The sequence below is a fragment of the Dreissena polymorpha genome, chromosome 15, assembly GCF_020536995.1.
Source record: "Dreissena polymorpha isolate Duluth1 chromosome 15, UMN_Dpol_1.0, whole genome shotgun sequence".
In the NCBI taxonomy this organism is placed as follows: Eukaryota; Metazoa; Mollusca; class Bivalvia; order Myida; family Dreissenidae; genus Dreissena; species Dreissena polymorpha.
In genome coordinates this window covers 48,784,237-48,805,063 of record NC_068369.1, presented here as the reverse complement: position 1 = coordinate 48,805,063, position 20,827 = coordinate 48,784,237, and the positions used below count along the sequence as shown (strand labels likewise).

Genomic DNA, 20,827 nt, shown 5'->3' with positions numbered 1-20,827 from the left:
TAAGTTTGGACCCGTCATGTCGCGATTTTGTTTAGCTTTTCCAACTGTGTCGGCAACTGAACATACAACATGGTATAATATCTTTTCTATAATGTCTTTCTAAACATTTAACTTCGGCTCACTTTGCGTATAATATGTTAAAAGCGTGTTTTTGGGTGCTTTGCAGTTTTTAGGACGCCTTCGTAACTTGATTTTGTAATTCTTAATGGTAAGATTTTAAAATAAATACGTAACGGACTTGAAAATAATTCGTAATTATGAAAATACGACCCTTATCTGGAGCTCTGAAAGTACATAGCATAAAGGGATATGCTATATGGTTTTCAACACATGTCAATTGTTTAAGGATAATATTTTTTCGGGTCAGGTAAAAAAAGCCTTTAAAGTGCTAACTGTAAAAGTTGTATGGCCATAATTGGTATATAAGTTGCTATTGAAATTTTGCTGATGACAAGTGTTATTGTGTATTATTTTTGAATGCATTTACAAACATATTACACTACGCGTCCTGTGATTTTTGCCTAAATCACTGACACTCGGTGGTCATTATTTATTTTGGGTGAAAAATCATCGCGATCTCGCGCATTTCATCACGCTAGGTCGAGCATGATCACCGTGTATGCTATAAATATCATCTCCGCGGTGATTCACCGCGATTCGCTGCGTTCCCGGTCAACGTGGTGAAGAACAATTTTCCTACGTTACATGTACATGTCTAATCTTCACAAAGATTATAGCAATATGGGATTATTAGCATTGTTGGCAGATATAAGAAAGTAGCCTTTTTAAAATTTCAACATGTATTTCACACCCATGTCCCTGACAGGTTATTTTTTACTTTAAATGCTGCGTATAAAACAAAACGGTGTTCGCACCTAGCTGTATGATACCGCAACTGGAGGAGTGATAATTGCGTTATTGATTATGCAATTAACAGTTTGAAGCCATGGAGAACTCTTAACTGATTGTAATGTAATAGTCGTATTTTCCCAGAGTCTCTCGATTCCCCGATACATACGTTTCAACTGTCTCAATCACATTCATGCAACTTCTTCCGTCTATATCCATTGCTCGATAATCCGGCATATGCCCGATTTCCATTTTAAAAGCGAATTCTGATTAATATTGACGATAAGGAGTCCTAAAGAATGTCATACACGCTGTATTGTAACCGTTGCGCTGTTTCAGTTCCTTCATTATTGAAACAATTATTTCATTGTATACTGACTACACACTTAAGTGTCATGTACAGTTCATAATCTACTTCAACGACCAATAAACAACTTAATTTATATTTAGATTAAATGCAACATGTACACGTCATTTTCTGGGAATAAAGAAAGCGAGTTTATTTTGTGAAAATAAACCAATATTTATTGAATTTGTCAAACTTTTATATATATATATTTGCAATTCTTATGAAAATAAATATCGTTATTTTAAATGTTTTAAGCAATTTAAGTCTTTTTCTGAGAGCATATGTGGGAATTAACTGTGTGAGCTACTTCAAAATGTTAACAGCTATACAATCATTGTTTTGACAGACAACGCGTGCTTAACTTAAGTTTGTTTCTGGTAATACACCGGATATTGGATGTTTGGGGCTTGATTGGATAATAAAACAAAGACGCAGTCGGCGGTTTTCAGTAGAACTTTTGTACAAACCAACTTAATCAACAGTGCACATGCTTTTCTAACATTTAAGGATCATCAACACGGGTCCAAGCAACTTGCATGGACCACAATACACAGTCCTATGGTTACATTTAGTAGCACACGTGGTCAGAAAGTAACAAGTTCGAGTAATAAAGCAAAGAGATTATGATCTGAACAATTGCATAGGGTCCGAAATGAAACAGAATGCCACCAAATCAAACGATTCACCGCCTAATTTTAAGTGTAACAAACTATGTTTGAAACATTTAAAATAACGATAATTCCAAATGATCACAGCTTCCATTTTCATAAGTATAGGCTGTTCAACATTGCTCGAGAAATTATAAAGACAAACGCTTAGTAATGTTCCATTAAATGAATTTTACACGCTTCTATTATATTAAATAGATCTAGCAGCCCATTGTGGCGATTGGAGAAGCGTACATCACCTGAAGCAATGTGTAAATTTAAATTTAGATGCACATGTAAGTCATTTTATGAAAATCAGGACGAAGTGAAAGTATTAATTTTACAAATAAACCAACATTTGATTTTATTCAAATGGTCGACATTATTTATATTCGTGTCGTCTGTGTATTTGAGCAACTCTTAAGCAAATAGATATGGTTTATTTCGACGTTTAAAGCAAGTCTCGTTTTCGATATTAAACTATAAAAATTTCTTCGGTATGGTTACTGACCTACACAATCATTGACAGATGACATCCGATGGTAATTGTATGAAGTATGCAGAGAAGCTAACGAAATGTTAAAACAATCGCGTAGAAGTAAAAATATCAGGTTATTATCTGTACCTGTTTCTTTCGGAGTGAATACTCGTTGTGGCTGCGGAGAAACTTGAGAACAAAAGAATCTGTAGCCGTGAACTTTGTTGGTTTTGTGTGAGCCGTACTGTGCAATTGTTATTTCAACAAATAAAGATATTGTTTGTTAATCAGGATTTGACAGTCAGCAAGTACGCTGTTTACTTTCATATTGGAATACATTTTCGCGATCTAATGTGATCGTCAATAGTGATGACATTAGTTAATAAGTTGAAATTTAAATCTAGTAGTCACCGCGAATCAAGGCGATTTGCGGTGTTTTCGCAATGATTCTACAGCTGATCTTTATCGCCAGATGGTCGCAGTGAAATCACGGTGAAATCACCGTGAATCAACCACAGAGTGGATTCACTGCAATTTGCGGCGAATCACTGTGATTTGCCACGCTGGCCCAAACGCGGTGGTCGGTGATTTAGGCAAAAATCGCGGGGCGCGTAGTGTACTCTTATATCTTGCTCATTTTGTGAAAACTTTCAAATATTCTTGTCCTTAACTCTAGGACCTAGGGCTACCACATTTCGTATGTAGTGAGATATAGTAGTCCTCTACAAAGTTTGCTCAAATTATGCCCCTGGGGTTAAATTTGACCTAGCCCAGGGGTCACAAAAGTGTACATTTGCTTAAATAGGGCCTATATTTAAGTATTTGCACACACCAAGAATATTTTCAGCCTTTTTCAGCAGTGGAGCGATACAGGGCCATCATGGCCCTCTTGTACTTGTTTGTTAACTTGCAGAAAATGCACTTTTTGAAAAAAAAATGAATGAATTTGCCTTTCTTTTTGGAAATTTTCAGACAGCAATTTGGAATTTTGTAGTTTTTCGTAGACCAATTGTGTTCCACAATATATCTAGGGAATGCTTTGACCTACAGCCAGGCAACATGTTTTATGTTTACATCAGTGCCCCAGATAATTATTTGGGTAATAGGGTTTTCACCCATTGATTTTGAAAAATAGGGTGATTTCAGTTTTTAAAAAGGGTGAAATATATATTAACATTTATACCTCAAACTCATGTATGCTTTACTTTTGTTGCACAGACTGGTTGCAGTATGCACATTTCAACTTTTATTTCTGCCCTATCAACGTAAACCATTTCTAACCAGGGATATGACTTTTACCACTTTTGACAGTTTTTTTCAATCACGGAGTCGGACTTTCCGTCATGTTTTTGAATGTCAACTAGCTACTTTCAACTGCTGCATACACAGTGGATAAGAAATCGATAACACAAATGATTGCGTTGTTTGTACGTGGTTGGAAAAAGTTTGCGATCGACAAACATTTAGCGCAACAATCGCGCATGTCTTTCGACCTCGCATGGACATTTTTATTACGCATCGTTATAGAAACTGAAAGTACAGACACTTTACAAATGCACGTCATAAATATTTTGGTCAGATGCTTAATTTGTTTTGAAATTTAGTCCGAATAGCGTTTGAATAACTTCGACTGTTTTGCTCCTCCGTCACCCAGGCGCATGCTCACTGTTGAATGAATAAAATCTTCGCCGCCGTACAAAAATTATTCCAATTAAAAATTTCCGAAATTGAGCGAAGCATTTTCCATCGAGACTCATATCGTACGCATCAAATTTAAAGAATAAGCGTAAAAGTCAAATTGATTGCGTTTTCAATACGCATTATATTGAATTTCTTTGTGTATTTAAACATTTTAATAGGGTGAAAAACGCCGATACGCAGCTTATCTGGGGCACTGTTACATCGAGGACAATTAAGAGGTCAATCCATTTTAAGGTCAATAGGTCAAAGGTCACAGAAGAATACAACATGAAATTATCAAGTTTGGACCCGTCGTGTCGCGATTTTGTTTAGCTTTTCCAACTGTGTCGGCAACTGAACATACAACATGGTATAATATCTTTTCTATAATGTCTTTCTAAACATTTAACGTCGGCTCACTTTGCGTACAATATGTTAAAAGCGTGTTTTTGGACGCTTTGCAGTTTATAAGGACGCTCTCTAGGCGCCGCCATTGTTTTTTGACAGATGTAGACTGTATACGCCGCTTTTATTGGAAAAAATGCGCTTTGTTAAACAAACCCGATAACCATTCTATATAAGCACCGCAAAGATCTTTAATACGCGAAAAGAACTCAATAAAAATCGATACAAACCGATGTAAAAATAATATTCGTAACTTGATATTGTAATTCTTAATGGAACGACAAGATTTTAAAATAAATATGTAACGGACTTGAAAATAATTTGTAATTACGAAAATACGACCCTTATCTGGAGCTCTGACATTATGCTAGGTTTGTTATTTCAACATTGAATGCTAAACCAAACCCCAGCTTTGAACAAAAGCTTAAAGTCACGGCCTATAGATAAATAAATCCTTGTTGATGATGGGAAACTCTGAAAACCATCAAGGTTGTCAAGACACACTATTATTACACTTACATCATAAAAGCACCATTCCAGGCAAGGATACAGCAGAAATAAAAGCTACATGTTTAAGAAATAATCAACATGTAAGCGTTGGTTATTGCGGTTATAACCAATGGTTTGCGTAGTAATTAAACCACGAGTGGTTTGATAACAAGCATCGGAACAACAAATGTGCAGACGATGTTAGACAAATTGCGACAATTTGTAATTTGCTAAAATCAGACATTTGGCCTGAAAGGGACGTTTGAACCTGACCTTTGATCTCTGATTGTTACCTTGACATTTGAGCTACAAGAGAGAAGATTGTTACACATGACACACTTTTGATCTCTGATTCTTTACTTGACATTTGAGCTACTAGAGAGAGGATTGTTACACATGACACACATTTGATCTCTGATTCTTTACTTGACATTTGAGCTACTAGAGAGAAGATTGTTACACATGACACACATTTGATCTCTGATTCTTTTAGAGAGAAGATTGTTACACATGACACACATTTGATCTCTGATTCTTTTAGAGAGAAGATTGTTACACATGACACACATTTGATCTCTGATTCTTTTAGAGAGAAGATTGTTACACATGACACACATTTGATCTCTGATTCTTTTAGAGAGAAGATTGTTACACATGACACACATTTGATCTCTGATTCTTTACTTGACGTCTGGGCTACTAGAGAGAAGATTGATACACATTTGATCTCTGATTGTTACATTGACATTTGAACTACTAGAGAGAAGATTGTTACACATGACACACATTTGATCTCTGATCCTTTACTTGACATTTGAGCTACTAGAGAGAAGATTGTTACACATGACACACATTTGATCTCTGATTTTTTACTTGACATTTGAGCTACTAGAGAGAAGATTGTTACACATGACACACATTTGATCTCTGATTTTTTACTTGACATTTGAGCTACTAGAGAGAAGATTGTAACACATGACACACATTTAATCTCTGATTGTTACATTGACATTTGAGCTACAAGAGAGAAGATTGTTACACATGACACACTTTTGATCTCCGAGTCTTTACTTGACATTTGAACTACTAGAGAGAAGATTGTTACACATGACACACATTTGATCTCTGATTCTTTACTTTACATTTGAGCTTCTAGAGAGAAAATTGTTACACATGACACACATTTGATCTCTGATTGTTACATTGACATTTGAGCTACTAGAGAGATTGTTACACATGACACATTTGATCTCTGATTCTTTACTTGACATTTGAGCTCTCTAGAGAAAAAATTGTTACACATGACACACAATCTCTAATGGTTAACATGTGAAGTGCATCATATTAAAATTGCATGATGAATGACAAAGGCACTGTCAGTGAACAATGTGCTTTCAGGCTTAATATTAACCCTTCCTGTGCTAAATTGTTTTATGAGGTTATATATCCCATTGCTGACTTGTTTAGGCCTGATTATGCTAAATTGACCTACTTCACTTGCACTACATGTTACATTGGTTTTAAGTGTCCAATTAATACACAATTTGCCATGTGAACTCGTCACACATTTTGTTTGACGATAATCATACCATATACACATTTGATCAATCTGTTGCCATGGTTACCATAGAAACAACGATAAAAACAGGTTTTTTGTGTTTAAATCATCTTTTTAATGCTTCATATGGTCAGTTTCAAACTGATTTCTAACAGAAAATCTATATATACATCCACATATTATTCGTAATTATGTTAAGTTCGGATATTGATAATACATTAATGGTAAATTGACCTACTTCAATTGCATTACATGTTACATTGGTTTTAACTGTCCAATTAATACACACTTTGCCATGTTAACTGGTCACACTTTTTGTTTGACAATAATCATACCATATGCACATTTGATCGATCTGTTGCCATGGTTACCATAGAAACAACGCTAAAAACAGGTTTTTTGTGTTTAAATCATCTTTTTAACACTTCATATGGTCAGTTTCAAACTGATTTCTAACAGGATATCTATATATACATCCACATATCATTCGTAATTATGTTAAGTTCGGATATTGATAATACATATCAAAGACATTTCATAATATAGAAGACATAGTGAACAGATTCTACACCAAAAAAAGGCCTGATAATGGTAAATTGATCTACTTCAATTGCATTACATGTTACATTGGTTTTAACTGTCCAATTAATACACACATTGCCATGTTAACAGGTCACACATTTTGTTTGACAATAATCATACTGTATACACATTTGATTGATCTGTTGCCATGGTTACCATAGAAACAACTATAAAAACAGTTTTTTTGTGTTTAAATCATCTTTTTAACACTTCATATGGTCAGTTTCAAACTGATTTCTTACAGGACATCTATATATATACATCCACATATCATTCGTAATTTTGTTAATTTCGGATATTGATAATACATATTAAAGACATGTCATAATATAGGTGACATAGTGAACAGATTCTACACCAAAAAAGGCCTGATAATGCTAAATTGACCTACTTCACTTGCATTACATGTTACATTGGTTTTAACTGTCCAATTAATACACACTTTGCCATGTTAACTGGTCACACATTTTGTTTGACAATAATCATACCGTATACACATTTGATTGATCTTTTGCCATGGTCACCCCATGGTTACCATAGAAACAACGATAAAAAACAGGTTTAAAAATCATCTTTATAACACTTCACATGGTCAGTTTCAATATTATTTCTAACAGGACATCTTTACATACATCCACATGTCATTAGTACTTTTGTTAAGTTCGGATTTTCATAATACATATTAAAGAAATTTCATAATATAGAAGACATAGTGAACGGATTCTACACCAAAAATGTACAAAGAACAATATACAAACAGTAACTTTATAACTTAACTTTCTTTTCTGAAATAAACCATGGTCTGTACTTCAAATGCAGTTTTAAAGTCTTTATTCAAATTTGAGCATATCAATAATGTTATGAAAAACACAATAAGTCATTCCCATATCAAAGTGATCATGTTCTATTTTTACATATACATTAAATTAAAATGTGGATTTTATAATACATTTTAGCAGACACTTAAGTTTTTTAACAACAATATAAACTTACATTTTATAAAACACTGTTAAATTTAACAATATTAGAAATAATCTTGCAAAATTAAATAATATCATAAAACTGTGATAGTGTAATAGCACATTGTTATTACTAATTGAATTTAATTCCCCTTATCAAATCATAATAAGTGGGTGTTTCTTATATATATATTATATATATGTTATATAAATATATGCATATAAATATATATATGAGTTGCGTTCTGAGAAAACTGGGCTTAATGCATGTGCTTAAAGTGTCATCCCTGATCAGCGTGTCCACTCCGCACAGGCTAATCAGGCACGACACTTTCGGCCTAGAACTGATTTTCGGTAAGGAGGGACTTCCTTGAAACTAAAAATATCATTAAAAGGGAAAGTGTCATCCCTGATTAGCCTGTGCACAGGCTAATCTGGGATGACACTTTACACACATGCATTAAGCCCAGTTTTCTCAGAACACCATCATGTATATTATAAATATATATATATATATATATTTATATGCATATATTTATATAAAATCTAATTTCAAGCAACAAGGCTGAATACATTATAAAATGAAGTCTGAAGGGGCTGCCTGGTTATACTTACCTGCTATTATATCAACATAATTTCATTTGCTATTGCATAATGAAAGGACACCAAATAATTAATCATGAAAAATAAAACATACAATTGTAATGGCAACATTTTACTTCCAACACACACTTTGGGAGCTTTGTAATAATCTATAATATTACTAACATTTGGCTTTTTCAAAGTTAAAAAGCACTTGTTTGTGCAGTAAAAATGTATCCATGTTTCAAATCAACACATCTACTAACAAGAGTTCCGCGGTCGGAGATGACCGCATTGAAGCCGGATTTTTGATTTAAATGACAGGAAAGTACCTTTCGTGTTTTTGTCAATGCAATACTTAAATTACTGAAATATTGTTCAAAGGTCAAAATGAAATGTAAGTACTTTTCAAGGCATGAGCAAACCTTGTGTTATGTTTTGAATGCATGCATATACATGAACAACAATAACATTTAACATTTTATTAAATAAGAACTTTAACATTTTTACATTCAAGGTCACAGTGACCTTGACCTTCAAATGAATGACCTTGAAATGTCCAGTGGTTACTTACTAGTTCTGGCCAACCTTCATGTCAAGTTTCAAGACTCTAGGTCCAAGCATACCAAAGTTATAACAACTTTAACATTTTTACATTCAAGGTCACAGTGACCTTGACCTTCAAATGAATGACCTTGAAATGTCCAGTGGTTACTTACTAGTTCTGGCCAACCTTCATGTCAAGTTTCAAGACTCTAGGTCCAAGCATACCAAAGTTATAACAACTTTAACATTTTTATATTGAAGGTCACAGTGACCTTCACCTTCAAATGAATGACCTTGAAATGACCAGTGGTCATCTGTTAATCCTGGCCAACCTTCATGTCAAGTTTGAAGACTCTAGGTCCAAGCATACCAAAGTTATACCATGAAATAAGAACTTTAACAGTTTTACATTCAAGGTCACAGTGACCTTGACCTTCAAATGAATGACCTTGAAATGACCAGTGGTTACTAACTAGTTATGGCCAACCTTCATGTCAAGTTTCAAGACTCTAGGTCCAAGCATACCAAAGTTATAACAACTTTAACATTTTTTATATTGAAGGTCACAGTGACCTTGACCTTCAAATGAATGACCTTGAAATGACCAGTGGTCATCTGTTAATCCTGGCCAACCTTCATGTCAAGTTTGAAGACTCTAGGTCCAAGCATACCAAAGTAATACCATGAAATAAGAACTTTAACATTTTCGAGCACGCCGCCCGCCCGCCCGCCCGCCCCCCCCGCCCGCCCGACAACATCAATCTATAAGCCGAGATTTTTTGCGAAAAAAATCCGGCTAAAAACTACAATTTAAAAGTATGACGATCATAGTACTACTTCAATTATAAAATTTGCATAAGACTCATCTATAGTTAATAGCATTATTTGCAATAAAAATACATATCATGGCAAGTCAATACATTAACTTTTGGTACATTTATTTATAAAATATACTTCTCAAGGTTTATTCACAGACAGGGAGATGCTTTTGAGCTACTCTTCAGCTTGTAACCTTTTGTAGGCCAGTATGTAATCCTGCATGGTGTGGTAAAGCTCATAACAAGGGACTATACACAGTGACACATCACACTGTCTACATTTAAATGCAGTTTCGTGACCTGGTCTTCGTATTTTAGGAAGGCCCTGACTGGCAAGCATCTGTGCAACTGCAGGATTGCACACAACACATTGCAGAGACTTTGACTTTCCGTCATTGGGGATCTTGGAAGGGAAATGTCTTGCTGTTAGTCTTTCCAGAAACTGTGTCTTAGGACGTCCTGATACAGGGGTGACCAAAGCGTCAAGGGGATGAGACTCAATAAGTTGTGATACAAGTTTTTTACGGAAAGACAAATGATACATTGGGTGGATAGAGTTATGCTTGTATGCTATGTAAGAATTAAGAACAGTGAGACTCAAAACATGAAAGAAAACCTTTTTCCACCATTTCATTGTTCTAATGTTTGACCTGGAATTTGAAACCATCTGATCAGCTCTGTCAACACCACCCATAAATTTGTCATAAGCTATGACCATCTTGGGCTTGCTAATCAATTCTTGTGTAACTGGATTTTTCTTTCCTGTATACATTTTTTCTGACGTCAATGTGGTGGAAAGCAAAAAGACTGGTTTTGAATCAAGGTATTTTGTAATTGACAGTTGACCAGTGTGTTGTGAAAACGTGTCACCTCTGTTAGGCAAGTGTTTTTCTCTAATAGAGGCTGGTTTTCCTTTTCGGTTTGATCTAACAGTACCCAATGCACCAACTCCAAGCTCCCATAGGTCAACAAATAGACGTGGCGATGAATAATAATTATCACAATACATAATATGACCTTTTCCAAAATAACCTTTTAAGAGGTGGATGCATAAGTCATGAGTACGGCCGTGACCTGTCTCAAGAATGTTTTGGCGAAATGTTTTACCTGTATACAAATGAAACTTCAGACAATAACCAGTTGATGCATCACAAAGCATATAAGCCTGCAGACCATATTTGATGGGTTTGTTTTTGTGGTTAACCTTGAAATGCAAGTTGCCTCGCCAAGGTACCTTTCCTTCATCAATAGACAATTCTTGGTTTGGACCAAATAGCAAAGGATACCTGGCAAGGACAGTTGAATACACAGTACCCAATTTAAACAATGGATTATATCCAGGCTGCCCCCGAGACACATACAATTCATTATTGGCCAAATGCAAGCAGCTGATTAAATTTAAAAATCTGTCCCTATTCATGATGGATGGGAAGAATGGGGTTTCACACACTTGATCCCTTGACCAGTAATCGGTGACGTTGGACTGGTTGACGATTCCCATGGCCATTATTATGGCTATGAACCTCATGATCTCGGGACCTGTGGTAGGTTTCCATTTTTTAACCTATATAAATATTTCAATTTTTATTTAGAACATAATCCAACACATGCATTATTTATTGTACTATTTGTCTCCTTTTCTCTCGATTAGTATGAAATACATATCTCGTGTAACTTAACTTCATTTTAACTCTGGATTTTAAATACGACAAGTCGCATGTGTTATTTTACTGTTAAATAAAATAACGCATTCGACTTGTCATCATTTTTTAAAGCATCAAATGAATCGGAAAGTATTTCCGATTGTGTGTTTGTCATGCATAATTTTATCTTCCATAGGAATAAAATAACTCGCTGCGACAGGATTACGCTAAATCGTAAATCGTGTGTTGGTTCAGATTGGTTAGCATTCAATACAAATATTATTAAAAAATAGTTTGTTTGTAACAAATTTTGAGAAAGGGATGATTATCAAATATTTCAAATAGTCCTTTTTGATTAAAATCATATTTTCAATTCACAATCTTAATAATGTCATCAGACTTCAACATTTGGTTAGCTTACCTTGAATAAGGTGGCAATGGCTGTTTCGCAGTGATTAGCTGATCCGCGTAGCGGTTCGTCTCAACAGCAATCTCATTGCATTCAACATCGCCAATCAACTTGCTGCAAAAGTACAAAAATATGCTCAAGTTTTTTAACGTTGTTTGATGGGAATTGCTGCAAATTCATTTTTGTATTGTAAGTCACTTTATCAGTTTTGTTACATATTGACATTCTAATAATTATATCCAAACAAATACTTTAAAAGCGACCCGAAAGGTTCGATCCCCACTGACATCAAGTTTCATGAAAACGTATGAAGAACTTTTTAAGTTATCACAGGATCCAGATAAGTGTGACAGACAGACTCACAGAAGACACTCAGAGTGCAACACATAAGTCACCTCCGGTTTCGCCAGTAAATAGGATCAAACTAAATAATAAACTAAATATATAAATATGGCGCGATGCATTTTAAATTCGGTCAATATATACTTAAAATAATCCATGGGCGTTGATTCGACGTCCATTTCCACCAACAAGCCTTTTCGTCCTGAAAAGTTAAGAATTTCCTTTTGGCCGTCGCCATCTATCCAGTTCTCAAACAGATCTTCTTCCTCCTGCTCTTCCTAAATATGCATAAAAACATACCTAAATATGCATAGAAAACATACCTAAATATGCATAAAAAACAAACCTAAATATGCATAAAAAACATTAACTACATATGCATAAAAAACATACCATAAATAACATTTTGTTTTTCCACAGATTTAAGACACACATGCTTAAAGTTGTAATGTGAAATAAGAAAAAAAAACTAGCATGCATTTAATATTTTCATGTTTACAATGTTATACATGATACAAACAACAAGAGCTGTCACCATAGGATGACTTATGCCCCCTATAAACGCTTGATAGAAGTTATGAGCTTTTTTCAAAGCCTAAACGCAGTTTTCGAAACCTAAACACGGACACTAAGTTCAAGGTCAAGGTCACAGGGGTCAAAATTTGTGTGCGTATGGAAAGGCCTTCTCCATATACACATGCATACCAAATATGAAGGTTATATCTCAAGAGCATAGAAGTTATGAGCATTTTTCAAAACCTAAACGCAGATTTCGAAACCTTAACGCGGACACTAAGTTCAAGGTCAAGGTCACAGGGGTAAAAATTGTGTGCGTATGGAAAGGCCTTGTCTATGTACACATGCATACCAAATATGACGGTTATATCTCAAGGGACATAGAAGTTATGAGCATTTTTCAAAACCTAAACGCAAAGTGTGATGGAAAGACGGACAGGCAGACGGACGGACAGTCCGATCACTATATGCCCCCTTTTCTTCGAAAGGGGGCATAAAAATATATAGATTACTCAAATAAAAAATAAAGTCAATAAGTAGAAATCATTGTTTTTGACTCATATGAGTACTGTTTAACACATTACAACTCACCCTTTCTACAATGTCCTCTTCCTCAAACCCTTCAAAATCGGAATCTGAAAACTCAGAGTCTTGGTCTGCAAAATGCTCTTGAAAAAAGTCTAAATAATCTGCCATTGTTAAAAAATTTTAAGTTCAAAAATGTTTTGGGTTTATAGAAAATCTATGTCTTCATTTTATTATGATATTTTAATACCTACTATTAGCAAATTTCAATGAATATGACAGTATACAGTTTGGACTGACAACAACAACGATGTCAACAGACGACAAATATTTTCACTTAGATCACTTCCGGATTTATCAATTGAGCAACAATTCTATTCATTAAAATTTAAGTATAATAAACTTTTCATATAAAATTAACGTTTCTACAATCATTATTATTTTAAAATAACATTAAAACAAATTTTCAAAGTTCAATTCAAAACGAAAGTAGAATGCACAAATTTACATAATGACCTACTTTTTCACCTACCATTTGCAGAAGAAGATTTCGTCATAATCCATCTGATTACGTAGTAAATAAAATAAATCCATTAAAAGCACAAGAAATAGTATGCTTTTACCTCGTTAATTTTAGATGTCATAGCTACAAAAGTATTTTCCAAGCACAAATGTGCTGACAATAATGTAACTCCATCTATTGCGGCCGCCATTTTGACAGGAAGTAATCTCGTTTTATTTTAACAAAAGCTATTTATTTTCATGAACAAGGTGATCAAGTATCACCAAAATTAAATAGAAAAACTATTTATAATTTAAATTATATAATATATATAGCATGACATTCTAATTTATTAATTAATTTAAAGATTAAGCAATCCACTTCCAGTTGTTGTTTTTGTTCGAAATGGCGGAAAAATTGTTACATGTAAACCACAACAAACGATTTATTTTGTTGCAAGAAATATACAAATAACAATTACAAGGATATTAAAAGATATTGGAGAAAAGACTTAGGAAATGGATTATGTTTATGAAAGTTGATGACAACATTGGATTATCTAGGAGGAGGATTATTAAATGAAGATTGTGAAATTGTATGATTTGGCGGATTTATCCGGTTGCCGCATGAGCCTGGTTAAGAATTGCCTGACCGGATAAATCCGGTCGCCGCACAGGAAGGGTTAAGATGGTCGTAATCAATTTTTAGATAGCGGGATGAATGAAAACTTACAGCGCAGACGACTTTGTCGTAACGCGTGCAGGCAATAAAAGCAACAGTCACATTGAATCTTATAAAAAAAAAACTACCTAGATAAACAGTATAATAATTAAGTGTAGGGTAATAATTAAAAGGTAGTAATAAGTGTAGGGTAATGGTGTTAATGAATTGCAATTCTTCTCAGTGATATCTACACACCCATGAAAGTTCATGTTGAAATATTGTAGTCTATATAAGGTACATGTAAAGCCTTAAACGTTACATCATACAAACACAACAAAGGGCAATAACTTTTAAAAAAGTGCAGGGTTATGGTTATTGTACATCGCACATCTTTCCATTAATTTCTACACATTCATGAAGTTTCATGTTGAAAAAGTGTAGCATATCTAAGATATTGCCCTGAAAAGTTCTATCATACAAATAAAACAAACACAAGAGTCTTCTCACTATCAATATACCATCTGTCTATAATCTTCCTTGTTTAAAAGAACACTCACTGATAATAACATTAAATAAAATATTATTGCTGTTTAATGCAAATTTTATACAAAATAAACACAACGAAAACATGTTTGGGAACTTATATGTGGCCGCACAAGCAATTTTGACCCATTTGTGCAAAAAAAAAACATTTTGAGATATCATCATTTTCTGGTAGAGTAGAGTTTAGGGCATCAAAGTATGAAATTTTGTGCAAAAATTCCTAGTATTCTTCATTATACAGCCTTTTTCGTGAACACAGTGTATGAAATAAATAAATTGCAAAAGTCTTACTGAGTTTGTTTTTATTGCTCATAAACTACTCATTTTAAGCATTATTCAAGTAAACGAATACACAAGTAAAATAGTTTAAAAATGTTTACATATAAACACATTTTAACATATCAACACACTGTTAAAAGCATCTTTTTTAAATTAAAACTGGTTTCCATGGTTACTATTATTTGAATGTTGGTATTTTATCCCCAAACTAACATTTTTTCTATGTTTTAAACATAAAACATAAAATTCGTCACAACAATCTTGATGAATAATTATAGAAATGTGTAAGCAATTATTAATATTTGTGAAAATGCATAATATTAAAAAGATATGTATTTGTAGCTAGTTTATTGAAAGATGGTAAATATTGATAACAACACAGGTTCAATCATCCATATTATACACAAGTTAATGTGATCAAGATCCATGTGTAAATAATTTATGATATATTTTAACACAATACACAAATACCATAAAACTGAAGGTGTATATTTGTATCACACTAAACTGTAAACAAATCAGTTGTCTGATAGTGTGTAAAAATGTAAATAATATTGCTTTTGTGTGCATATCAAGAATTACCGGTATTTAAATAGCTGTTTATGAATGTGTATGCAAAAAAATAGGTTTAAACTTACTTATTAAAATAATGATCACAAAGAACAAGGCGTGTCACCGTAGGATGATGTATGCCCCCTTTTTCCACATTTTTCGAAACCTAAACGCAAAACCTAAACGCAAAGTGTAACGGAATTTCAGATGAACAGACTGACGGGCAGTGCGATCACTATATGCCACCCTACCGGGGGCATAAAAATGAAATGCACATATATCTATCATTGCTTTTTAATAAAATGGATTGTGTTGAAAGAACTGCGTTTATATGTACATGTAATCTTTATTAAAGTTAATATTGAAATAAGTAAACAAGTTCATGTTGAATTTTATTATTTTGATTGCCAAATGATTATGGCAAATTTATTTGGTCATTATTGCAAGCTATATAGATTCCATTTCATAATTGCAGCATTTTATTTAAAAAATTGATCAACATTTACTACAGTGTTTTAAGTTGTGCTTTTTTTACTTGAGGAAAGGGCCCAGTCTTATATTTTGGGTGAATAATAAATCTAAACACGGAAAAAGGTGAAAAAAATATTTTGAAAAAGGTTAAAGAAAACATTCCTTTTGACAGTTTTAAAGCATGCGCTTGAAATTGTCCATGTTATTTTGCAATGAGATATTCACACTTTTGTTAAATTTCACTGGCTTTCTTTATCGAGCATGAAATCTCGAATTACATACAGCAAAGTGCCAAACATATACATGCATCCTCAATTTTACATAAGTATACACTTAATTGTGACTTTCTATATTTAATATCACTGTCAGAATATGTTTAATCTTGTGTTTATGCCCCTTTCTTCAAAGAAGAGGGGGTGTATTGTTTTTGGCCTGTCTGTCATTCTGTCTGTCATTCTGTCCCAAATCTTTAACCTTGGTTAAAGTTTGATAACTTTTGCAATATTGAAGATAGCCACTTCATATTTGGCATGCATGTGTATCTCACGGAGTTGCACATTTTGAGTGGTGAAAAGTCAAGGTCATCCTTCAAGGTAAAATATCATTGCATGTTTTTGTCCCAAAACTTTAACCTTGGTTTAAGTTTGGTCATAACTTTTGGAATATTGAATATAGCAACTTGATATTTGGCATGCATGTGTATCTCATAGAGCTGCACATTTTGATTGCTCAAAGGTGAAGGTCATCCTTCAATGTCAAAGGTATAAAAAAAGGTGCAGTAAAGGGCATTTTTTTCTGACAAACACAGCTCTTGTTTTATATTGCTTTTGATAAATGTTTGTGCAAATGAACTACATCATGAAATGATGAAACATTTATTCAACCATTGCCTAAATATGTTATTGTTAACCAATTAAAAATTCAATGATTTCAATTCATTTAAAATTAAATAATATACTTTATTATTCTGTGCACTTTCATTCATACCTAAACCTCAAAAAAGATTCCACTAACTTCATAATAAGCAATATGAAAACGCATGCAATATATGCAATTACAAGAGCACCGCACACCGGGTGCCACGCTCGGCTGCGAAAGCTTGTCAGAATTTTTTTTTTTAAGAGGTCACAGTGACCTTGACCTTTGACCCAAAAATGGGTGTGGGGTGTAGAACTCATCAAGGTGCATCTTCATATGAAGTTTCAAAGTTGTAGTTGGAAGCACTTTGATTGTAGAGCAAAATGTCAAGGTTTTAGAACAACACTGGCGGATGACACGACAATGACGAGCTGGCTATGACAAAACCTCAGGATTTCTCCGAAAACATCCGAGCTAATAAATGGATCATCTGAATGAACTCTTTATCAAGTTAAACAAATAAATTATGTATGAATAAAATACTTAATTATATATTTTGCTATGTCAGGCAATCACTTCAAATATTGTTTATTATAGCGTAAAAAAGTTAAGGAATAAAATTATCGACAATAAATATATTTACATACATATTCAAAAGAACAAAGCAAATTGGTATTATTATTTTTTGGGAAATAATTGAATTTTTATAATAACAAAACTTACAACTGGTACTGTAATCTGTCAGTCAAATTTATATAAGGAAATTCCAAAGTTTCTATAGTCCTCGCCCATCAATTTCGTGTAAAGGACAGTTTCTTGAATTACAAAATTCGGGGCTCTCTGCTTTGTTTTTTCCAACTTTTTCCTGCATTTACAGAACTTCCGTGTTTTGTCAAAATCATGAAAATGTGTGATACGTTTGTTGTTGAAAAAGAGATCAATGACAACAGCATAAAATCGATACAGATATTTTGAGACAACTGTTTCGACAGATGCCGGAAGCGTTAACCTCGTACATAATGCACTTTTTTATTAATTAGCTATCCACCACGTGAAATATTACGAATTATTCTGACTACAGGTTTGTTCAGTGAACGTGTTCCGCCATTTTGCAAGCTCTTCCTAGCGTCATGTTACTAAATATAGTAATATTTCTGAGTGAACAGTCAAGTTTAAGAATCATTTAAGAAACGAAAAAACATAAATTTCCCCTAAGTATATAAGGTAAAATCTTACCTTAGATGATACATAAGGTACATTTTGAATACGAAAGTTAAGGAAATCCTTACCTTAGAAAAATTGTTTGATAACTAAGGAAATTTTCTCCTTAACCCTTTGCATGCTAGGTAATTTGTCTTCTGCTAAAATGTTGTCTGCTGAATTTCTAAAATTAGCATTTTCTTCGATTTTTTTCAAAGAATCAGAATAATCAGAATAGCAAACAGTTTGGATCCTGATGAGACGCCACGTTCTGTGGCGTTTCATCAGGATCTAAACTGTTTGCAAAGGCCTTCAAAATTCGGTTCCCGCACTAAAAGGGTTAAAACTTAGGTGCTTTATGAATACCGGCCCTGACTACTGTGTCATAATTTAATGTCTTCAGCACATTTATTTTAAGCAATACTGAAAAAGTGACAAACAGCCATAATTCTGCATAAACTGATTGCATCAACAATTTTTTCCATTATTAGCTTGGAGAATTAACATAAAAATCTTGCAAATCTGTAAGCAAGCATGACATTTTGCATGAACTCTCAGTTTGATATGCACTATTGATAGAAATCGTTAGCCACTCAAAAATTCAAAATGGCTGCCATTTTCAAGATGGCCGCCATTTCCGATTCAATCTATACAGCCATGTTGGGTATATCTTAAGCAACTGTGCGTAAAAATTATGCAAATCTTCAATTTAGCATGACATTTGGTATAAACACGAAGTTTGATACACACGGTTGATATTTAGTAAAAAATTCAAGATGGCGTCCAGTTACAAGATAGCCGCCATTTCTGGTCTTAGTTCATGTGAACAAGTTGGGCAGCTTACATATGTATATATAATAATTTAGAAAATCAGCAAGGAAACATGCAATGTGGTATAAAAACTAAGTTTGATGTGCATTTTTAATAAAACCTTTGAGCCACCCGAAGATAGAAGATGGCGTTGATTTTTTTTCAAGATGGCAGCCGTTTCCGGTCTCAGTTTTGATGTCCAAGTTGGGTTTATTTTAAACTAGTATTATTTGGGTATTTTAGACATGAGTATTAGTATATGTGACAATTAAGGCTTGTAGAACTTAGAGTTATATATATATTGCAACAGCCAGCCTCAGTTTGTGTGACAAAAATGACTTCAAACTTAAGAACTATGAACTTTGATTCCTCTAAACATTTTCTAAAATTTAAGCTTAGTTACATGAAGAACAATACAATTTTGTATCTTATTTTGAAATTAAAAACCTTACTGAGACTGATATCAACTTGAATGCATTTTTTGTATATTTTATTATTTCTAGCGATTGTAAATGCAAATATCAACGAAAGTTCCATAATTAACAACAAACTTAAACTAGAGTTGAATCCAAACAATTAGCTCACCATGTTAGGATTTTAAACAAAAGCATGAACCGATTGGATTTAAAATCGGATTATAAACGATCATATATTTTATTTTTTGACTTCGTTTATGACATTCAACTTTAGGAATCAACACTGATAAAGAACACAGACAAGATGTATCTAGGATGGTCATACTTGTAAATAAACACACTGATGGTATGATTATTGGCATTTTCCCATTACACATTCATTGTTTCAGTCTCAGAAGGACATGTTTGTCTTTGAAGTGAAGTTAAATGAAGTTCACATTATTAATTGCATGCGTGCAAGTCACATTATTAATTGCATGCTTGCATGTGTGAACATATTTATCAATGGATGTTTGTTTTGCAAAAAATATAGGGCGATGCAGAGAATTTCTTTAAACGATATTCATGATTGAAGAAGTTTTTAATGTAACGCTTTTTACACTATTGATAAAGTGCAGATGCCAGATTGTACTGAATCGCAATTTGCAACGCTGAACCCGTTATATAAAAGCAATAGTATATCCAACGCGAATTCATTTGTTTAGAAATTCTAATAAAACTTTGCGAATGTCTGTGTTGATACGAATTCAAAATGAGCCATGAGCTTGCAAAGTATGCGGCTTTGATAGATGTTTCCTGATTTGCTGTCATATGCATTCAGAAGAAGATGAGTGCATGTTTGCAACTGACAAATATGATATCTTGTTACATGCAGTTATGCGCCTTCGATTGCCTTAGTTTCATTAATTGTGGAACAACTTGCGGTATTATGGCATATGAATTGTATAATCTGCACATTTCCGTCGAGGCAGTAGCATCGTCGTGCCTAAGCTGCCTTACGACGCTGCATACACAGATTTTTAATCAGAACATGCCATGGTTGTGATGTTTTACGGATCCGCTGATTTCCAGTCAGTGCGTAGTCTGAGGAGGGAGTAGTCTTAAGCCAGAATAATCCCCTGTAGTGGACAACGTCCCTTCCGAGCTGATTAAGCAC

At 33.7% G+C, this 20,827-nt stretch overlaps 2 protein-coding genes across 3 annotated transcripts in view; both read right to left on the bottom strand.

Moving 5' to 3' along the window:
* LOC127860876 (uncharacterized) overlaps positions 1-20,827 on the bottom strand; it is a 183,560-nt gene that overhangs the window by 63,761 nt on the left and 98,972 nt on the right. The gene's annotated exons all lie outside the window — the stretch shown is intronic.
* On the bottom strand, positions 9,927-13,897 carry LOC127860879 (piggyBac transposable element-derived protein 4-like). Its single transcript, XM_052399186.1, has 4 exons — positions 13,444-13,897; positions 12,481-12,614; positions 12,007-12,108; positions 9,927-11,506 (listed from the first exon to the last, which is right to left on the bottom strand). The coding sequence occupies exon 4, from the start codon at positions 11,468-11,470 to the stop codon at positions 10,118-10,120; it is 1,353 nt and encodes a 450-aa protein (XP_052255146.1). The 5' UTR covers positions 11,471-11,506; positions 12,007-12,108; positions 12,481-12,614; positions 13,444-13,897; the 3' UTR covers positions 9,927-10,117.